At 45.6% G+C, this 21,683-nt stretch overlaps 1 protein-coding gene across 2 annotated transcripts; it reads right to left on the reverse strand.

The window, feature by feature from the left end:
- Nucleotides 1-14,158: 14,158 nt before the first annotated feature.
- On the reverse strand, nt 14,159-20,302 carry LOC123053906 (salutaridine reductase). Of its 2 annotated transcripts, XM_044477520.1 has the most exons (10): nt 20,157-20,302; nt 19,816-20,056; nt 19,333-19,398; nt 18,188-18,382; nt 17,546-17,888; nt 15,978-16,250; nt 15,264-15,295; nt 15,156-15,218; nt 14,753-14,947; nt 14,264-14,659 (listed from the first exon to the last, which is right to left on the reverse strand). In XM_044477520.1, the coding sequence occupies exons 1-10, from the start codon at nt 20,276-20,278 to the stop codon at nt 14,279-14,281; spliced, it is 1,911 nt and encodes a 636-aa protein (XP_044333455.1). In that variant the 5' UTR covers nt 20,279-20,302; the 3' UTR covers nt 14,264-14,278. The 2 variants fall into 2 exon arrangements, with proteins under 2 accessions (XP_044333456.1, XP_044333455.1); XM_044477521.1 differs by lacking the exons at nt 15,264-15,295; nt 17,546-17,888; nt 18,188-18,382; ... (1 more) ...; nt 19,816-20,056; nt 20,157-20,302 and adding an exon at nt 16,316-16,527 and having other exon boundaries at nt 14,159-14,659; nt 15,982-16,225.
- Between the last annotated feature and the right edge of the window lie 1,381 nt (nt 20,303-21,683).

The following is a 21,683-nucleotide window of genomic DNA, read 5'->3' on the forward strand; positions in this document are numbered from 1 at the left end:
GCACAAGGTGACGAAGGCGGACAGCAGCACCACCATGTTCGGGGTGAGGTGGTGCGGCTGGAGTTGATAGAAGTCAAGGAAGGAGCGGAAGAAAGCGCTCGCCGGCAAGCCGCCGCCGCGCAGGAAATGCGAGCGGAAGACTACCCGCTCGCCTTCCTCCGGCTCCGGCGTGATCTCCTTCGCAGGCGCGGGACGGACCCGCACCTGGTCCGCGCCGGGCAACCGCCGCGTCTTGCGGAGGAACTCGATGTGGTCCATATGGACGTTGGAGCCGTCCCAGTCCCCGTCGTACTACATGGTGGCAAGAGGCTGGCAAGAAAGAGTGCGGCGGCGGAGAAAGCACGGCCTCGCGGTGGCAAAGCTGCGGGGCGGAGTGAAGATTGGTGGGACGGCGCGGCAGCGAGTCGCTGCTGTGAGGGAAAGCAGGAGGAAGGAGATGGCGGAAAGGAGAGGAGCGTGCGAGCGTCTGCCGCTTCCCCTCCTCCCCCTACTTATAGCCTCGTGCGGCGAAGCCGAGGAGGCGAGGCGTGGGGAGGAACGTGGGATTAACTGCACCCACTCCCCCACGACCAGCGATTATTACGCCCTAAACAGCGTGCGGAAACCGCTGCCGGAAGACGTGCAGACAGTTGTGGGCCGCAGAGAATCCGCGCCTGGGCCTAGGCGTGGGAGTGGCGGTCCCTCGGCCTGCGGCGACGTCATGTCGCGCGCGTGGTTGGCAGGCTCTTTTCAGCCAAGGGACGCCACGTGGTTCGCAGGTGGCGAGCGGCCGGCCCACAGCCCGGCACACGCGCCAACGGACTCCCGCCCTCCGACTTAAAAAAAAATCGCCAAGACGGCGCGCCCAATCGAAGCCATCTCCCAGCTGCTAACTCGTTAAGATAAAAAGCTGACCGAGCTTCTCAACCTCCTCTCAGCCTCGAAGCCCGACCAGCTTCGGGGACTACTGTCGGAGTAAATGGCCACGGGTAGCCTAACCGACTCCCCCTGGCTCTTCTAAAAATTACCAGGCCATTCAAGCCTTCAAGCATACAAAGCGTAGGATCGCCTTCCCCCGGTCGAGGGCCGACTCCCAGAGGGCGACCCAGCCTCAGAAACCTTCTCCAAGAAAGATACGAGACAGCCGACTCCAGGGAGCCGGCCCTGAGAGGACCGACTCCCAGAAGACGGCCATAAAGAAAGCCGGCTCCCAGGAGCCGGCCGCGAGGAAAGCCAGCTCCCAGAAGCCGGCCAAGACTGCACCCACTAAGACTGTACCCACATGGCGGCGATAGGATGGGGCGTGGCCGCCGTACAGCCCACTACCCCCGAATCCCGGAACAGGCATGGCCACAGGGCGCCGTACGGGCCAGCGATCCCCCGTCCAGCGTGGCACTATAGCCATGTTGGCCTCGATGTCACCCACGACAGGTGCCAGTACGGCCCGTGGGCGGCGGGCCCCTTCGCCAGAGAGACATCCGAAGGCGGCCTGGCCTCCCCTAGTCGGCCAAGGGTGTGGCCGGCTTCCAATAGCCGGCTACCTCCCTCCCTCGAAGCATGCGCCTCATCAAGGGGACAAGACGAGGTAAGGCTACAGTGAGAGCTCGCAAGGCGGCGACACTGTAGCCACGCTTACCATGACGAAGCCCTCGTCATCAGAGGCGAGGCAACAGTAACCAGCCGCCGACAAAGCCCCCAAGCGGTGGGGCCGGCCTGCCGGCCAAGAGGCCGGCAGCCGGTGGGACCCACCAGTCGGCGGGCCCTAATGACCGGCGAAGAAGCCGGCGAGCCTAGACACTAACGGCGGGGACCCGCGCCCAGCCAAATTACCATTGTACCCCTGGGGGGTAGGCCTATATAAACCTCCCAAGGCACCCATGCAAAGGGTTGATCGAAGAGAATTCCACACACCACATAGAGGGAAAAGGAGAGCTAGCCTTGCCCTTCTTCTTCCTCTAGCCAAACAGCTCAAGGCACGCTTGTAGCTACTTGTATTGGTCTAGTGATCATGCGGAGACCCCGCAGAGCAGGACTAGGGGTGTTATCTCCACGGAGAGCCCCGAACCTGGGTAAGATTCGCCGGCGTGCATGTCTTCGCCTCATCCCGTTTCCAGGCACCGGCGACGTTTTACTGGCTCCCACTATGATAAGCCACCCGTTGGCATATGTCGCACCTACCACCCGACAAGGATCAAACTGTCCAAATAAAATTCAAATAAAATGCAAAGAGCATGAATGCATATGATGACCTAATGATTGACATCCAAATTGAAAATTGGGATGTTACACCTTTTATGCTATCCAGAGATTCTATATCATTTCCAATCAACAATATGTCATCCACATATAACATCAGAAATGCTACAAAGCTCCCACTCACTTTCTTGTAAATACAGACTTCACCATAAGTCTGTATAAAACCATATGCTTTGATCACCTCGTCAAATCGTATATTCCAACTCCGAGATGATTGCACCAGTCCAAAGATGGATCGCTGGAGCTTGCACACTTTGTTAGCACCTTTAGCACTACTAGGAAAACGGCTATAGCTAATATGGATATTAATGGCGCACCATGTATGTGGTGCACCACTGCTATATAGCAGTGGCGCACCAGATACAGGTACGCCATTATTGACATATTACTAATGGCGCACCCGGTGTGTGGTGCGCCATTACTAGTTTTGAGAAAATATATAAAAAAGTGTTAGCAGTGGCGCACCAGGGGATAGTGCGCCATTACTAGTTGACATAGTAATGGCGCACCTGTACAAAGTGCGCCATTACTATGTGTATGACTGGGTCAAACCTTGGTCAAACTTAGTAATGGCGCACTTTGCATAGGTGCGGCATTACTATGTCAAACTTAGTAATGGTGCACCTACACAAAGTGCGCCATTACTAACTTTGACCAAGGTTTGACCAAGTCATACACATAGTAATGGCGCACTTTGTGAAGGTGCGCCATTACTAACTTTCTTTGCACCCCCCTGGACCGCCTTTTCAGTTTTAAAAAATGTCAAAAAATAAAAGAAAATAAGTTTCCCACGTGATATGTGGTCTAGTTGTTGGGAAAATTTACAAATATGAATTTCGACTTTATTTGCAAAATCTCTCTGGAATTTAGTAAAATGGGCATAACTTTTGCATACGAACTCGGATTAAAAAGTTTTTTATATGAAAAATCATCTACTCGCAAAGTTACCCCGTTGAAGATTTTCAGAATCCCCAAAAACCTAACAGAACGAAAGACATGGGGTTTTAAGATCTAGAGGGGGGAAATGAAAAAAGTTTCAAACTTAGTAATGGCGCACCATTTGCTAGGTGCACCACTAGTAACAGAAAAAATTGGTTTCGAATTTTTTTTTTGGGAATTGTTTTTCAAAATATGATACGTAATATGACCGGGAAGTTTGAAATATTTTTTCAAAATTTCATCACACTCATGAACATGAACAAAGTCCTAGACATCAACAAGGTTTAATAGGATTGATATGATAGATATATCAACAAGTGCCTGTTAAGTGAGGTGGTGCTGGGGTTGGATAGAACTGTGAAGTTAAGCGTGCTCGGGCTCGAGTAGTGTGAGGATGGGTGACCTTCCGGGAAGTTTGACCACTTAGTGCGATTTGACTTGAGATTAAGCATATTGACCCGAGATTAAGCCATAGTGACACGAGATTAAGAAAAAAACGAAAACAAAAAATTTGAAAAAAATTCGGAAAAAAACTTGAAAAACAGTTGTTAGTAATGGCGCACTTCTATGTGGTGCGCCATTACTAAGTCAGATAGTAATGGCGCACTTCTAGGCATAGTAACGGCGCACTATAGGAGGGTGCTTGGATACGTTTTAGTCTCATGACTAAAAGTAGTGGGACTAAAACTTGCTAGCCTCACCCATGCTTGGATCCAAATACTAAAGAGACTAAAATCAAGTTAATGAGCATTTATTATCCTCCAAACCCTCCAATCCAGAACTCGCATGTGTTAAAGGAGAGGAGTTAAATGAGGAGAGAGAGGACTAATCCACATTTTAGTAGGGGTACCCCTGACTAAAAAATTTTAGCCTCAAGACTAGTTTTAGCCCCTCTTTAGTCAAGGGTGCTTGGAACTTTAGCCTCTTAAAGAGACTATTTTTAGTCAGACTAAAATAAGTCCCTTGGATCCAAGCACCCTCTAGGTGCGTCATTACTATCTATGATAGTAATGGCGTTACTATCTATGATAGTAATGGCGCACCAAATGTGCGCCATTGCTATTTGTTACTAGTGGCGTGGTAATAGTGGCGCACCTATAGTGCGCCATTAATGGCAAAAATAGGTACGCCACTAACAGGCCTTTTTCTAGTAGTGTAGGATCAACAAAACCTTATGGTTGCATCATATACAACTCTTCTTTGAGATATCCATTAAGGGAATGCAGTTTTGACATCCATTTGCCAGATTTCATAATCATAAACTGTGGCAATTGCTAACATGATTCGGACGGACTTAAGCGTCGCTACGGGTGAGAAAGTCTCATCGTAGTCAACTCCTTGAAATTGTCGAAAACCTTTTGCGACAAGTCGAGCTTTATAGATAGTAACATTACCATCAGCGTCAGTCTTCCTCTTGAAGATTCATTTATTCTCTATGGCTTGCCGATCATCGGGCAAGTCCACCAAAGTCCACACTTTGTTCTCATACATGGATCCTATCTCAGATTTCATGGCCTCAAGCCATATGTCGGAATCTGGGCTCATCATAGCTTTGTCATAGTTCGTAGGTTCTCCATGGTCTAATAACATGACTTCCAAGACAGGAGTATCATACCACTCTGGTGCGGAACGTGCTTTGTTCGACCTACAAAGTCCAGTAGTAACTTGATCCGAAGTTTTCATGATCATCATCATTAGCTTCCTCTCTAGTTGGTGTAGGCATCACGGGAACGGATTTCTCTGATGTTCTACTTTCCAATTTGAGAGAAGGTACAATTACCTCATCAAGTTATACTTTCCTCCCTAACGACCCACAAGTATAGGGGATCTATCATAGTCCTTTCGATAAGTAAGAGTGTCAAACCCAAAGAGGAGCAGAAGGAAATGACAAGCAGTTTTCAGCAAGGTATTCTCTGCAAGCACTGAAATTATCGGTAGTAGATAGTTGTGTGATAAGATAATTTGTAACGGGTAACAAGTAACAAGAGTAACTAAGGTGTAGCAAGGTGGCCCAATCCTTTTTGTAGCAAAGGACAAGCCTGGACAAACTCTTATATAAAGCAAAGCGCTCCCGAGGACACATGGGAATTACTGTCAAGCTAGTTTTCATCATGCTCATATGATTCGCGTTCGTTACTTTGATAATTTGATATGTGGATGGACCGGTGCTTGGGTGCTGCCCTTCCTTGGACAAGCCTCCCACCTATGATTAACCCCTCTCGCAAGCATCCGCAACTACAAAAGAAGAATTAAGATAAATCTAACCATAGCATGAAACATATGGATCCAAATGAACCCCTTATGAAGCAACGCATAAACTAGGGCTTAAGCTTCTGTCACTCTAGCAACCTATCATCTACTTATTACTTCTCAATGCCTTCCCCTAGGCCCGAATAATGGTGAAGTGTCATGTAGTCGACGTTCACATAACACCACTAGAGGAAAGACAACATACATCTCATCAAAATATCGAACGAATACCAAATTCACATGATTACTTATAACAAGACTTCTCCCATGTCCTCAGGAACAAACGTAACTACTCACAAAGCATATTCATGTTCATAATCAGAGGAGTATTAAATAGCATTAAGGACCTTGTAAAGTAAGAGAGAAAAGGCATAAGTATTGTGCCATAATGTTAATAATAGCCCATAATGCAATAAATATCAATATAAAAGCATGATGCAAAATGGACGTATCACTCCCACTCACTTCTTTCGAGAGAAACTCCTTCTCTAGAAAGGACCCATTCTTAGCAACAAAGATCTTGCCTTTGGATGTGTGGTAGAAGGTGTAGCCAATAGTTTCTTTAGGGTATCCTGTGAAGACACACTTCTCTGATTTAGGTTCGAGCTTATCAGGCTGAACCTTTTTACATAAGCATCGCATCCCCAAACATTAAGAGACAACAGCTTAGGTTTCTTGCCAAACCACAGTTCATATGGTGTCGTCTCAATGGATTTAGACGATGCCCTATTTAACGTGAATGTGGTTGTCTCTAATGCATAACCCCAAAACAATAGTGGTAAATCACTAAGAGACATCATAGATTGTATCGTGTCTAATAAAGTACGGTTACGACGTTCAGACACACCATTATGCTGTGGTGTTCTAGGTGGCGTGAGTTGTGAAACAATTCCACATTGTTTTAAATGAAGGCCAAACTCGTAAGTCAAATATTCGCCTCTGCAATCATATCGTAGAAACTTTATTTTCTTGTTACGATGATTCTCCACTTCACTCTAAAATTCTGTGAACTTCTTAAATATTTCAGACTTGTGTTTCGTTAAGTAGATATACCCATACCTACTCAAATCATCTGTGAAGGTCAGAAAATAACGATACCCGCCACATGCTTCAACACTCACCGGACCGCATACATCGGCATGTATTATTTCCTATAAGTCATTAGCTCGCTCCATTGTTCCAGAGAACGGAGTTTTAGTCATCTTGCCTATGAGGCATGGTTCGCAAGCATCAAATGATTTATAATCAAGTGATTCCAAAAGTCCATCTGCGTGGAGATTCTTCATGCGCTTTACACTAATATGACCAAAAATGGTAGTGCCACAAGTATGTTGCACTATCATTGTCAACTTTGCATCTTTTGGCATCAATATTATGAATATGTGTATCACTACGACCGAGATTCAATAAACCATTCACATTGGGTGTATGACCATAGAATGTTTTATTCATGTAAACACAACAACAATTATTCTCTGACTTAAATGAATAACTGTATTGCAATAAACATGATCTAATCATATTCATGCTCAACGCAAACACCAAATAACATTTATTTAGGTTCAACACTAATCCCAAGGTAGAGGGAGTGTGCGATGGTGATCGATCAACATTGGAATCACTTCCAACACACATTGTCACCTTGCCCTTAGCTAGTCTATGTTTATTTTGCAACTCCTGTTTCGAGTTAGTAATCTTAGCAACTAAATCGGTATCAAATACCCAGGGGCTACTACGAACACTAGTAAGGTACACATCAATAACATGTATACCAAATATACCTTTGTTCACTTTGCCATCCTTCTTATCCGCCAAGTATTTGGGGAAGTTCCGCTTCCAGTGACCATTTCCTTTGCAGTAGAGGCACTCAGTTTCGGGCTTGGGTCCAGCTTTGGGCTTCTTCATGGGAGTGGCAACTTGCTTGCCATTCTTCTTGAAGTTCCTTTTCTTTCCCTTGCCCTTTTTCTTGAAACTAGTGGTCTTGCTAATCATCAACACTTGATGCTCTTTCTTGATTTCTACCTTCGCCTATTTCAGCATCGCGAAGAGCTCGGGAATCATTTTCGTCATCCCTTACATATTATAGTTCATCACAAAGTTCTAGTAGCTTGGTGATAGTGACTAGAGAATTTTTTCAATCACTATCTTATCTGGAAGATTAACTCCCACTTGATTCAAGTGATTGTAGTACCCATACATTCTGAGCACATGCTCAGTGGTTGAGCTATTCTTCTCCATCTTGTAGGCAAAATACTTGTTAGAGGTCTCATACCTCCCGACACGGGCAAGAGTCTGAAATACCAATTTCAGCTCTTGGAACATCTCATATGCTCTGTGGCATTCAAAACGTTTTTGAAGTCCCGGTTCTAAGCCGTAAAGCATTGCACACTAAACTATTAAGTAGTCATCATATCGAGCTTGCCAAACATTCATAACATCTGCATCTGCTCCTGCAATAGGTCTGTCACCTAGCGGTGCATCAAGGACATAATTCTTCTGTGCAACAATGAGGATAATCCTCAGATCACGGACCCAATCCGCATTATTGCTACTATGATCTTTTAACTTAGTTTTCTCTAGGAACATATCAAAAATAGGGAAGCTACAACGCGAGCTATTAATCTACAACATAATTTGCAAATACTATCAGGACTAACTTCATGATAAATTTAAGTTTGATTAATCAAATTACTAATGAACTCCCACTTAAATCAACATCCCTCAAGTTGTCTAAGTGATACATGATCCAAATCAACTAAACCATGTCCGATCATCACGTGAGATGGAGTAGTCTTCAATGGTGAACATCTCCATGTTGATCATATCTACTATATGACTCATGTTCGACCTTTCGGTCTCCAGTGTTCCGAGACCATGTCTGTACATGCTAGGCTCGTCAAGTTTAACCCAAGTATTCCGTGTGTGTAAATCTGGCTTACACTCATTGTATGTGAACATAGAGTCTATCACACCCGATCATCACGTGGTGCTTCGAAATGACGAACTTTGGCAACGGTGCATACCCAGGGAAAACACTTTTATCTTGAAATTAAGTGAAGGGATCATCTTATAATGCTACCGCCATTCTAAGCAAAATAAGATGCATAAAGGACAAACATCACATGCAATCAAAATATGTGACATGGTATGGCCATCATCATCTTGTGCTTTTGATCTCCATCTCCAAAGCATCGTCATGATCTCCATCGTCACCGGCTCGGCACCTTGATCTCCATCGTTGCGTCGGGGTCGTCTCGTCAACTATTGCTTCTACAACTATCGCTAACGCATAGTCATAAAGTAAAGCAATTACATGGCGTTTGTATTTCATACAATAAAGAGACAACCATAAGGCTCCAGCCGATTGCCGATAAATTATAGAACATGATCATCTCATACAATAATGTACATCACATCATGTCTTGAACATATCACATCACAATATGCCCTGCAAAAACAAGTTAGACGTCCTCTACTTTGTTGTTGCAAGTTTTACGTGGCTGCTATGGGCTTCCAGCAAGAACCGTTCTTACCTACGCAAAAACCACAACGGTGATTCATCAAGTTTGTTGTTTTAACCTTCTTCAAGTACCGGCCGTAGTCAAATTCGATTTAACTAAAGTAGGAGAAACAGACACTCGCCAGCCACCTTTATGCGAAACTAGTTGCATGTCTGTCGGTGGAACCGGTCTCATGTGCGTGGACATGTAAGGTTGGTCCGGCCCACTTCATCCCACAATATCGCTGAAACAAAATAAGACGTTGGTGGTAAGCAGTATGACTATCACCGCCCACAACTTCTTTGTGTTCTACTCATGCATATCATCTACGCATAGACATGGCTCTGATGCCATTGTTGGGAAACGTTGCCTGGAAAACAAAAAATTTCTACGCACACATAAGATCTATCCATGGAGATGCATAGCAACGAGAGGGGAAGAGTGTGTCTACGTACCCTCGTAGACCGTAAGCGGAAGCGTTTAGTAATGCGGTTGATGTAGTCGAATTTTCTTCGCGATCCAACCGATCGAGTACCGAATTTACGACACCTCCGCGTTTAGCACACGTTCAGCTTGGTAACGTCCGCGCCTTCTTGATCCAGCAAGATGGTGAGGTAGTGGATGAGTTCCGACAGCACGACGGCGTGGTGATTGTGATGATGAAGTCATCTCTGCAGGGCTTCGCCTAAGCACTACGAAAATATGACCGGGGGTGTAAACGGTGGAGGAGGGCGCCGCATACGGCTAGGCAATTGTTTGTTGTGTGCTAGGCGCCCCCTCCCACATATATATAGGTGGGAGGGAGGGAGGAGCAGCCAAGGGGGCGCCCAAGTAGGAGGAATCCTACTTGGGGTCTCTCCCAAGGTGGCGCCCCCTGCCATGTATAGAAGCGGGGGAAAGGCAGGGGAGGGTGCCCCCCCCTTTCCTTTCTCCCATGAGAGGGAAAGGCGGGAGGGGCTAACCCTCCCCCTTTTCCTTCCTTAGGGCTGTTCGGCCAGGGAGAGGGGCGCACCAGCCCCCTGTGGGCTGGTCTGTCCCTCCCTTGGCCCATTAAGCCCATATACATGCCAGGGGTGCCCGGAACCCCTTCAAGTGACCCAATTTCTTTCCAGTACGTCCCGAAACAGTTCCGGTGTCCAAATACCATCGTCCTCTATATCAATCTTTACCTCTCGACCATTTCGAGACTCCTTGCCATGTCCACGATCTTATCCGGGACTCCGAACAACATTCGGTCACAAAAACATATAACTCATATAACACTATATCGTCAACGAACGTTAAGCATGCGGACCCTACGGGTTCGAGAACTATGTAGACATGACCGAGACTCCTCTCTAGTCAATAACCAATAGCAGAACCTGGATGTCCATATTGGCTCCTACATTTCTATGAAGATCTTTATCGTCGAACTGTAATGACAACATACGTAATTCCTTTTGTCCATCGGTATGTTACTTGCCCGAGATTCGATCGTCGGTATCTTCATACCTAGTTCAATCTCATTACCGGCAAGTCTCTTTACTCGTTCCGTAATACATCACCTCGTGACTAACTCCTTAGTGATTTGCTTGCAAGCTTATGATGTGTATTACCGAGAGGGCCCAGAGATACCTCTCCGATACTCGAAGTGACAAATCCTAATCTCAATCTATGCCAACTCAACAAACACCTTCGGAGATACCTCTAGAGCATCTTTATGATCACCCAGTTACGTTGTGACGTTTGATAGCACAAAAGGTATTCCTCCAGTATCTGGGAGTTGCATAATCTCATAGTCGAAGGAATATGTATTTGACATGAAGAAAGCAATAGCAATAAAGTGAATGATCAATATGCTAAGCTAAATGGATGGGTCTTGTCCATCACATCATTCTCCTAATGATGTGATCCCGTTATCAAATGACAACACATGTCTATGGTTAGGAAACCTTAACCATCTTTGATCAATGAGCTAGTCTAGTAGAGGCTCACTAGGGACATGGTATTTGTTTATGTATTCACACATGTATTTAAGTTTTTGATCAATACAATTCTAGCATGAATAATAACCTTTATCATGAATATGGAAATATAAATAACAACTTTATTATTGCCTCTAGGGCATATTTCCTTCAGTTATATTGTTGAATTGCTTATGATCCTACATGTGATTACTTGAGATTTAAAATAAATGATGCCCCTGACAGCTGGGACCCACCAGGTCAAAGCGTACGTAGCCTTATTTGTCTGGTCGCGAACGTATATGTACATAGCGGTCGATCGGTCTCGCTGCAGCAATGAACCGTGGCCAAGTAAGGAGCAACACGTGTCGTAGTGGAGCCGTCGACGTAGCATGTCAAGCAGTCCCGTCTATATTGTGTACACGTACTGACAGCCACGCTGCAAGAAAGTAAATACGACCACGTACATACATACGGGCGGGGTCTCAAACGCGTACAGCGACGGCGTCATGTTCATCGGCAGCCCACCGGTTGGGTCGGAACGGAGGAAACGGCGTTGTGTTCATCGGGGGGCAACCGACTGGGTTGGAATGCACCCTGTTCATCGATTGGGGGTCTCACATACCTAAAAATAGAGGGAAAAAAGTTCTCTTCGACCACCTACAGTCGAAACGGGGTCCTGTTCATCGAGAGGGGTCTGGCGTACCACAAAACGAAGGAAACAGACTTCTGTTCAACCGCCTATGGTCGAAACGGGGTCTTGTTGATCGAGAGGGCTCTAGCGTACCGCAAAACAGAGGAAACGGGCTTCTCTTCGAGCGCCTATGGTGAAAATGGGGTCTTGTTCATCGGGAGGGGTGTGACGTACCGCAAAATGGGAGTCCACAGGCTACTGTTCATCCACCGTATACTACCTTGCTTCAGCCTCCACGGGCTACTGTTCATTCACCGTCGACTTCCTCCAGCCTCCACCGGCTATTGTTCATCCAGCTTCCACGGGGTCCTGTTCATCCACCCCCAACTGGCTGAGGTGTGTGGCGGCCTCCTCAGGGTGCTGTTCATCCAGTGGCAACCACAGAGTCATGTTCATCCAACCTCCACCGAAAACTATTCATCCACAGCCAACCAACCGGCTGGACTCACCACACGTCTTGACTCGTTCTACGTATCGCGTGCGCGGCAGCAACGGGCATTATTTATCGAGAGGCAACCCAACACACCGGCTAGCTACGTCTCGCAAGGGGGCTTGATCGGCTTCAGTGAGCAGTGAGAAGGATCGATCGGGTTCAATTAGCAGCGAAGGAATCGGTCGGGTTCAGTTAGCAGCGAAGGAATTGGTCAGGCTCAGTTAGCAGCGAAGGGATCGATCGATCGGCTTCAGTATGTAGTGGGATAGATCACTCGTGTTCAGTAAGTAGCTAATGCTATCGCTCGGGTTCTGTAAGCGAACGCCTCACAAAGGGTTTAGTTAGCAAGCGCCTCGCACACACACGCGTACGAGAGAAACGCGCAAACCACACTGCATCGCTCGGCCCCGACCACCCACCATAACCGGGAACTCCCCAAAAATTTCCTCACCGTCACTTCTACCATGATTATTTACATCATCGACGGCCCAAAGAATGTCATGCAGGTGCGTCTCCGGCTGGCCTAGGATGAAAAACCCATTTTCTATCATGATTTTTAGTCATAGAAGTAGGAGCCCACCACATCTACGATGATACGTGTTTTTGTCACAATTATCATCATACAAGTGGCATAACAATGACAAAAAAAGTTTTTGTTTGGGCCATAATGTCACGGATGTGTCTTTTTTCGTAGTGGGTAGACCGCGGAGACGTTGTCGAAGTAGACCACGTCGGCTTTGTGAACAGGATGACAAAGCTCATGAAGAAGTTGTCGAAGCAGGTACACTCGGCAACGGCGTTAGCCATGCCATGATACTCTGCCTCAGCACTGGATCGCGAGACGGCGGGTTGTCGTTTACACGACCACGAGATGAGTGATGGTCCAAGGAACACACAGTACCCTGAAGTAGAGCAAAGAGTGTCCGGACAACCAGCCTAATCAGCATCCGAATAAGCGACGATATCGGTGGAGGCGATGCTCAAGGTGATGTCGAGGTCCATGTGACCACGGATGTACCGGAGAATCCACTTCACCAGGGACCAATGAGCATCGCGAGAAGCATGCATGTGGAGATACACCTGCTAGACAGCATACTGCTACTCGGGCCGAGTGAGCGTCAATTACTGCAAGGTACCGACAATGGACCGGTACAAGGAGGCATGCGGTGCGCGAGCACCATCAGTAGCGGAGAGCTTGACCTTCGTATCAACAGGCATAGCCACGGGCTTGCAATCAAGCATGTCGGCGCGGTCAAGTAGCTCATGAGCATACTTCTGCTGATGAAGGAAGAAGCCATCCGCACGCCATATCACCTCGATGCCGAGGAAGTAGTGGAGAGGCCCCAAGTCCTTGATGGAGAACTTGGCGCGAAGGCGCTCAGTGAGCCATCGAAAGAGGTTGATGATGCATGCCATCAGGATGACGTCGTCAACGTATAGAAGCAGATAGGCTGTAGCAATGCTCTGGGTGTAGACGAACAACGAGGCATCCGAGCGAATGGAGCTGGCGCGGGCAGCGTGGCGATCGCGGTTGGCGGGCGGGTCGGGCGCAGCGAGTGGGCGAGGCAGCTCGTGAGGAGGTTTAGCGGCGCAGTGGCGGCAGCTCGGGGGAGCTAGGGTAGGGATCGTAGGTTTAAGCTGATACCACCAGGAAGAAAATTTGGTGCAAGATAATTGTATTCACCTCATTGGTGCCCATATATAACACGTAGAGGGGGGTAGTTCCATCCACGGCGAGAACCCTAATTACAAAGTACAGACTTGGAAGACAAGCAGAACAACTCCACTTAATACATATATGTATACATATGGAACAAACACAATCATCCGTCAACAATATTGAGTCAATAAAACTAAACCTTTGTTGAAAAAAGACAGATGACACATCTTATTCGCAATCTCAAATCAACACGTAACACATCCGGGCATTAAGTGTACGGCACGCACACACGTACCGCCGGTATCTCGGAACCAGATCCTCTAACATTAAGAAGGAAAGTTAGAGAAGCTATAATACCCTAACTTTCCTTCTTTCTATACATATGATTATGGCTAAAATGACTTAAGTTAATTTGCAAATTGATGATCTATATAGTAATTACGTACAAACAAATTGATGGTGAAATAAAATTAATTTTAAATTATTTATACTTACAGTAAACAGTAAACAACCTATTAATTATCTACTAACAGTCCTTAACTTTCCTTCTTTATTTTACACTAGGCAAACACTGTAGCACACTGACTTTCCTTCACAATGTTAGAGGATCCGGTTCCCAGTATCTCACACGAACAGCGCCTCCTCGCCCATGGCGAAATACGCGCCGGTCGGCCCGCCGTCAGGCAGCAGCGCCACCTTCACCAAGTTGCGTGCGCCCTCCTCCGGCGTCAGGACCCCGGACCCCATGCTCATGTCGGTCTTGACGAAGCCTGGGTGCGCGCAGTTGACGCGCAGCTCAGGGTGCCTCCTCGCCAGGATCCTCGAGTAGGCGTTCATGGCGGTCTTGGCCACCTTGTACGCGGAGAACTTCGTGGGCCACCCGTGCGGCTCCAGCGCGCCGGCCTCGAAGTCTTTCATGAATTTGTCCAGCAGCTCGTCCAACCTCTCCTCTGTCAGGTTGTCGACGTCGTTGAGCTCCTGCCTCACCTCCTCGTTGCCGATATGCTGCAAACAATGCCACGGAATCCCTTAACGTTACATGTGGTACTGATACTGGGTTAACGATGATCAGTGAAAAAAAGATAAGAGTTTACTTACTCTTAGGAGTCCATAATTGGAGGAGACGTTCACTATTCTTCCCTCGGACGAAGCTTGAAGCAGAGGCAGCAGGGCTTCGATTACATGCTTCGTGCCGTAGTAGTTCGTCTTCACGCTGTTCTTCGCGCTGTCGATGGGCTCCCGGGCATTCTTCAGCATCCACTCAACTCTCTGGTGGAAATCCATGCCACCGAACTGTTGTATTATGCATCGGCAAATAAACTTGTTCAGGCTGGTATGTCTGAACCGAACAATTTCAGAAAAAAGTCGCGCCGATTTTACCGAATGAACCTATCAGGTAAAATTGGTCGCTGTGCTTGACGCCTATCCTCGGTTCTTGGCTCGGTTCCTCCAGGAGTAAATTACAAAAACCCAACCAGAAAATACAACAACGTGATCTCACCTTTTCCTCGTTGGTATCGAACTCTTGGCCGTACTCAACCCCACCAACTGCGGCATTATTCACCTGCAAATCATCCGAGCACATCCATCCATCACCGGTGATTCAAACCTTGGATGCAACTAGCAGCTGCACCTCTACTACTTAAAAAGAACGTACCCGTAAAAAAAAATACTTAAAAAGAACGTAAGATTTTTTTATCTTTTTTGCGAAATGAATTTTACATTTCTCCCCACCACCCTTCGTCCAACCTTTCATGCATATGATAACAATCATCTTAATTTATTGGGTCTGTCTAAAACACATCTAGATATGACATAGTTATGTCACATCTAAACTGATGTCCATTCTGTTTGTGGTTTATTTTTTGTCTTAGTTTTTTTTTTCTTGTTGCTGCTATAGATGTTTATGGGAGCTTAGATGTGACATCTTTAAAAAATATCTAGATTTGAATTAGACAAACTGTAATTTATTTATCTTCAGAACCAATTTTACTTTAATTTACTTACCAAACTTTTAATCAAAATATAAGGTAATTCACAGGCAGAATTTGATGAACATTTATTTACACAGTTACACTATTATTGACAGATAAATCACAAGCTAACGTAATAAAATAGGCACGGGCATTGTTCTACTCCCTCCGTTCCTAAATACTTGTCTTTCTAGGCATTTCAACAAGTGACTACATACGGAGTAAAATGAGTAAATCTACACTCTAAAATATGTCTACATACATCCGTATGTGATATTCATTTGAAATGCTTAGAAAGACAAGTATTTAGAAACGGAGGGAGTAGTATACTAAAACGAAAGGAAAAAAACTTGCCAGAATATCAAGCTTGCCGAAGCGGGCCTTGAGAAAACCAGCTAGCGCAGCGGCGCTCGAAGCGTCCGTGATCTCCAGCTGATGGAAGACGACATGAGAGAGCCCCAGCGCATTGAGCCTCTCGACGGCCTCCCCGCCCCTCATCTCATCCCGGGCCGTCAGGACGACGGCAATTCCGCCGCTGGCAAGCTGCCGGCACACCTCGAAGCCGATCCCCTTGTTCCCTCCGGTGACGACGGCGACCCTAGCAACCGCAGTCGATGAGATTTCTGCAAGTTGCAAGGCTACATGGCGACGACAAGAGCAGCTAAGCATGTATGGGCGGGCGGCTAACCTCGTGTTTGGCAGGCTGGGGAGGATGGCTCCTTCCATGAGGTGAGGGTGCACCACGAGCTCCAACAGCACGTGTGGTGGCAGAGGTCGGACGGCCGCTCCTACAATCTTGACACCAAAATCCTAAAGCTATCTGAGACGGTTATGGTTATGGTTATGGGAGGAAGGACAGCAAGACACTTATAACGGCTCCGGTCCTCGGTCGCCGTTGTGGTGCTCGTCGTCTTCGTCCGGCACAAACATCGAGCATGATATAGCAACCTCTCGAAAGGATCAACTTTTGGCAAGTTTGAAACATTCACACATCAAAAGCGATGGTTGGCTAATTTTGTTAACAAACCAAGCATGTCCATCAGCCAGCAACACCCATACGTCATCCTATTGCCTGCCAGCAAAACCCATACGTCATCCTGTATTCGCGCGTGTGTGTGTGTTGTCGCATTGTTTGACCCTACACATACGCACAAGATCCGTAGACCTCATCGACCAATATGGATCATACACACGCATGTCGATTCGGTAAATTTGACAAAATTGACATGTGGACGAAATCAAATCACAGAATGAACTGTCCGTGAAACTATTTCACGCGGCTGACCTTTTTGTGTGATGCCCGACACGAAGGCGTCACACTACACTGTGAAACGCCTCACTGATAGGCGCTACACGCCTGGCCAGCGTTGCACCCCAGACTGCCTAAAAATTGCTAAGTCATTGTGCAGAGCCTAAGAGCTAGGCGCTGCACTGTATAGTGTAGCGCCTAGCTCTCAGGCGCTGCACTAGTGGTTGCACTACAAAATGAAGCAACCACTAGTGCAACGCCTAGAAGCTAGGCGCTACACTGTATAGTGTGGCGCCTAGCTCTCAGGCGCTGCACACTGACTTAGTAATTTTCAGATCACACGGGTACGATCCTGGCCAGGCGTGTAGAGCCTATCTGTGAGGCGTTGCACAGTGTAGTGTGACGCCTTCGTGTCGGGCGTCGCACAAAAAGGTCAGCCGCGTGAAATAGTTTCACGGGCAGTTCATTCTGTGATTTGATTTCGTCCATAGATCAAATTTGTCAATTTTGCATGTCGATTCGAGTGCACAGCACAGGTTAAACTGCACACTGTTTATTGACAACTACTGTTACGGTGTCTCATATTCTGAGAGTAAAACCGGACGAAAACATTACACGTACGACAGAGTCACACAAACGAGGCCACGCCATCCCTATCAAAATAAGCACCCGTCGGGCCATCGTCGGGCAAGAGAGCGACCTTCACAGGGTTGCTAGCGCCCTCCTCGGGCGTCAAAACTCCCATGTGCATCGACATGTCGCTCTTGACATAACCAGGCGTCAAACAGTTGATGCGCATCCTAGGGTACTTCTTGGCGAGAATCCTTGTGTAAGCATTGAGGGCAGCTTTGGCGACTTTGTAGGCTGACGAGCCACCGGTCGGCCACCCATGTGCCTCTATCAAATTGGCCTTGAAATCTTCTAGGAACGAATCCAACAGCTCCTCTAGTCTCTTTTCAGTAAGATTGTCAGCGTTGTTAAACTCATTCTTCAGTTTTTCACTGTTGAAGTTCTGCTCAGGAAACAATAGTTATTGTTAACTTAAAGGAACTAGTTTCTGAACATATGCTTTCTGACAGAAAAAAAAACACTTCAATAAAGGATAAGGCATTCCTCTCTGCTCAGTAAATAATAATATCTTGGAAGACACAATGCAAGGCCGCATAGATGCTTTTCGAAAACTCGAAACAAAACAAAGTGATAGAGAAAGCTATAGCAGAAACATATACTGTGGCACAGATAATGTTAAATCTAATTTGTGTAACTGGTAATTTGTCTTGTACGACCTGCAACATGGTTAACAGTACTTACTCTTAGCAGTGAAAAGCCTGATGAGACATTGACAATTCTCCCAGAGGAGGACAACTGAAGAAGAGGAAGTAGTGCCTCCGTGACAAGCTTTGCCCCATAGTAGTTTGTTCTCATGCATTCTTTTGCTTCCTCATATGTCTCCTTGGAATTTTCTTTCATCCATTGAACTCTCTGATCTACATCCATGCTTTCAACCTATCCATGCATAGACAGGTTAATTGGTATACGACGTCTTGTTAAAATGCATGTGTTTAGGTGCCAGGTGGGTCTGGTAAAGCATGCCCATCTAAGATTCATTTCCTTGGTGAAAAGATCCAATTAAATGGATACGAGGTGAATTACCAATACTACTTCCTACGATCCAAATTAATTGATGCAGCTTTAGTACAACTTTGCGTCAATTAATTTGGATTGGAGGGAGTAGAAGTTATTTTTGCTGACCAACTTAAAATCTTCTCTGTTGGTACAAATATAATCTTGGAATAGATTTTTTTCTAGGAATTAAATTAATAAATGGAAAGAATTGGGTATTAGTTCCTGAGGAATTCTGTTTGCACATCATAAAAAATAATATATTCATAGCTTCTATATGTAATATGAACACATAATTCACTAAATAAACACACTGTCGCTAATGTAAAATTTTAGGATTGTCAACTTTGATGGATGCTTTTCTACAATGTAAACTTCTATTGTCATCTTGTATTATATATTCAGGTGGGGAACTCCCCCCCCCCCCCCCCCCCCCCCCGGTGATTCTCAAAATATATATATATATATATTGTCATCTTGTATTGCAACATCAGCAAGATGTGTTTTCTCAAACTAAACTATGCTCAGTAGTTACAAGAGAATGATATTTATGTCGATGCTGTGGTTGATGAATGGTTTCTAGAGTCCAAACTTCTATGTACATCATGTATCGTGGCATCAGGTGTGATGTGTTTTCTCAAAGTAAGGTATGCTCCAGTAGTTACAAGAAATGATGACGTTTATGTCTGCCATGGTTGATAGATAGCAACAAACAACTACAGAAGCAACTATTATTTTGTTGACTCAACCTGATTCTGAAATAGATGTAGACATTAACTGCTGACAAACTGCAAATAAACACGCAGTACATCATAATTTTTTGCTGCATTCACCTGTTCTTTAACTTTCGCAACCAGAACTGGATCTCGATCGACGCCTGAAATGCCTGCATTGTTTATCTACATATAACAAAAACCACACATTCATGGTGACGAATTAAAAAATCCGAGAAAAACTATTTCTACACAATAAGAAGTCAATAATCTGAACAGACAAGCCAAGCTTACAAGATCTGTAAGAACATCGTTTCAGCTTTAACTAGTACAAGCCAGGTAAAAGAAAGAAATCTACAGAACCTATACTTCTAAACGGAACTCTAAAATTCATTTTGTAATTATTCAATGCAACAATGTGCTGAGTAACAATTTCTTCAATGTAATTTTGCTAAGTTCAACTAACACTTAGAGTCTGAATAAAATGCATACTTCTATCTAACGAGTTCCCAGTGGAACCCTATGAATACCCACTTGCCTGACCCCAAATCCGCGAGGTCCTAATCTTCAAAGCGCAAAGCAGAGGTACCCATTAACACATACCAGGATATCGAGCTTCCCGAACTGATCCCTGACGAAATCCGCCAGCCGGGCGACGCTGTCAGGGTCGGTGACATCCAGCTGATGGAAGACGACGTCAGCACCGGAGCGCCTGACGCCTTCGACCGCCTCTAGTCCCCTGCCCTCGTTCCTCGCCGTCAGCACGACCTTGAGCCCCTTGGACGCGAGCTGCCTGCACGTCTCCAGCCCGACCCCTTTGTTCCCTCCGGTGACCAGGGCGATCCTAAATCACGCACATAGCAGCGGCGCCGCGCAGAAATTCCAGTAAGTAAATTTGCTGCGAGCGGCGTACGGGAAAGGGGAGGGGGGCGGAGCGATCGAACCTCTTGCTCGACGGATTGGAGGCGGCCGCCTCCATCTTGATCTTTCCCCTCCGACTCGTCGCGGCGTGTCCAGCACTGTGTGAGCTCTGGAGTCGGCAGCCTTGCACAAGATGATGATACATCGTGCACTTTCCCTTTCTTCTCAAACGGCGCCTCTGCTGGGCCTAGTTAGTATTTTTTATTTTTTTGAGAAAGCTTGGCCTGCTTAGTAAGGCAACAGCCTTGACGTTTGTGCGCGCAGTAATGGGCCGGCCTGTTAGTCGGTTTCTGCGTTTTTCTGTCCGTTTTCTTTCTGTTGTTTTTCTTTTTCTTTTCTGGTTCTTCTGTTTCGTTTTATATTTTGCTTTTTTCAATCCTCAAATCCGTCATTATTTAAAAAGAATCATGAACAAGTTTTCTAAAATCGTGAGCACTTTTAAAATTCATATTTTTTTGTAAATCATGAACAAGTTTCAAATACATATATTTATTTTAAACAAGAACAATTTCCAAATTCAGGAATCTTTTCCAAATGTATGAACATTTTTTTAATTCAAGAACAATTTTCAAACTCATGAACATTATGAAAATCTATGAACATTTTTTGAAATCGCAAACTGTTTCCAAATTCATGAATATTTTCTGGATCGTAAAAAATGAACTCACATACACTTTTTTTGAATTAATGAACATTTTTCAAACTCATGAATAATATTCATTCATGAACATTTTCGAACTCATGAATATTTTTTGAAATTTATGAATATTTTTTAACTCATGAACTTTTTTTAAAATTCCTGAACATTTTTTGAACTCGTTAAATTTTTGTAAAATTCGTGAATATTTTTTGAATTCTTGATTTTTTTAATTCAAAATATTTTTGAAATCAATAGTTTGTAAATTCAGGAAGATTTTTTGAACTCACAAAAAATTTATGAATTTGAGAATATTTTTTGAAATTTGATATTTGTTCGAAATCCCTGGCATTTTTTAATGAAGCAAAAAAAAGGAAAGGATAAAAAGGAAAAAAACAGGGGCGCCACCCTCGCACATGGGGGCCCAAAGGCACGCGCGTAAGGCGGTGCGTTTGGCCGTCAGGCGTCACCCTACGCACGAAATAGGAGGTCCCCTGTCTTAATTGGACACACAATTTTCTTGGGTCAAACCGTGACGTTTGGGCCGAATCGGCACGAACTAGGTCGATGGGGTCGTCATTCTGTGGAGAGTGGAGTATAATTTAAACCCTGAGATTTTAGAGCTCCACGGAAATAAACCCCCAAGTTCAAATTGCTGAAATGGGCACCCTTACCTCGCTGATCCCAGTCGTTTTAAACCTTGGGCGTTTTAGGAGTGGATTTGATGACATGGCACCGAGGGGCTAGGATTGTTGACTCTAACCAAATTAATGAATGCCATGTCAGCACTCAAGTGCGGGTGTCGCCTTCTTTCCGATGCGCAATGCCTTGGCCTCCATGTACAACATTGTGGGGAATGCCTCGACCACCTCGATGTCGCGCTCGCACATGGCTCGCCATTGATGTCGCCTCG

Source organism: Triticum aestivum, chromosome 2D (genome assembly GCF_018294505.1).
Source record: "Triticum aestivum cultivar Chinese Spring chromosome 2D, IWGSC CS RefSeq v2.1, whole genome shotgun sequence".
Taxonomy (NCBI): domain Eukaryota; kingdom Viridiplantae; phylum Streptophyta; class Magnoliopsida; order Poales; family Poaceae; genus Triticum; species Triticum aestivum.

Excerpts from the sequence above, each read along its gene's own strand:
- LOC123053906 (XM_044477520.1), bottom strand. The coding sequence starts at position 20,278 with ATGTATCATCATCTTGTGCAAGGCTGCCGACTCCAGAGCTCACACAGT. Across the intron at positions 17,889-18,187 it reads CAGGCTTTTCACTGCTAAGA|AACTTCAACAGTGAAAAACT; the intron begins GTAAGTACTGTT and ends TTTCCTGAGCAG. Across the intron at positions 15,219-15,263 it reads AGCTGCTAGTTGCATCCAAG|GTGAATAATGCCGCAGTTGG; the intron begins GTTTGAATCACC and ends GATGATTTGCAG.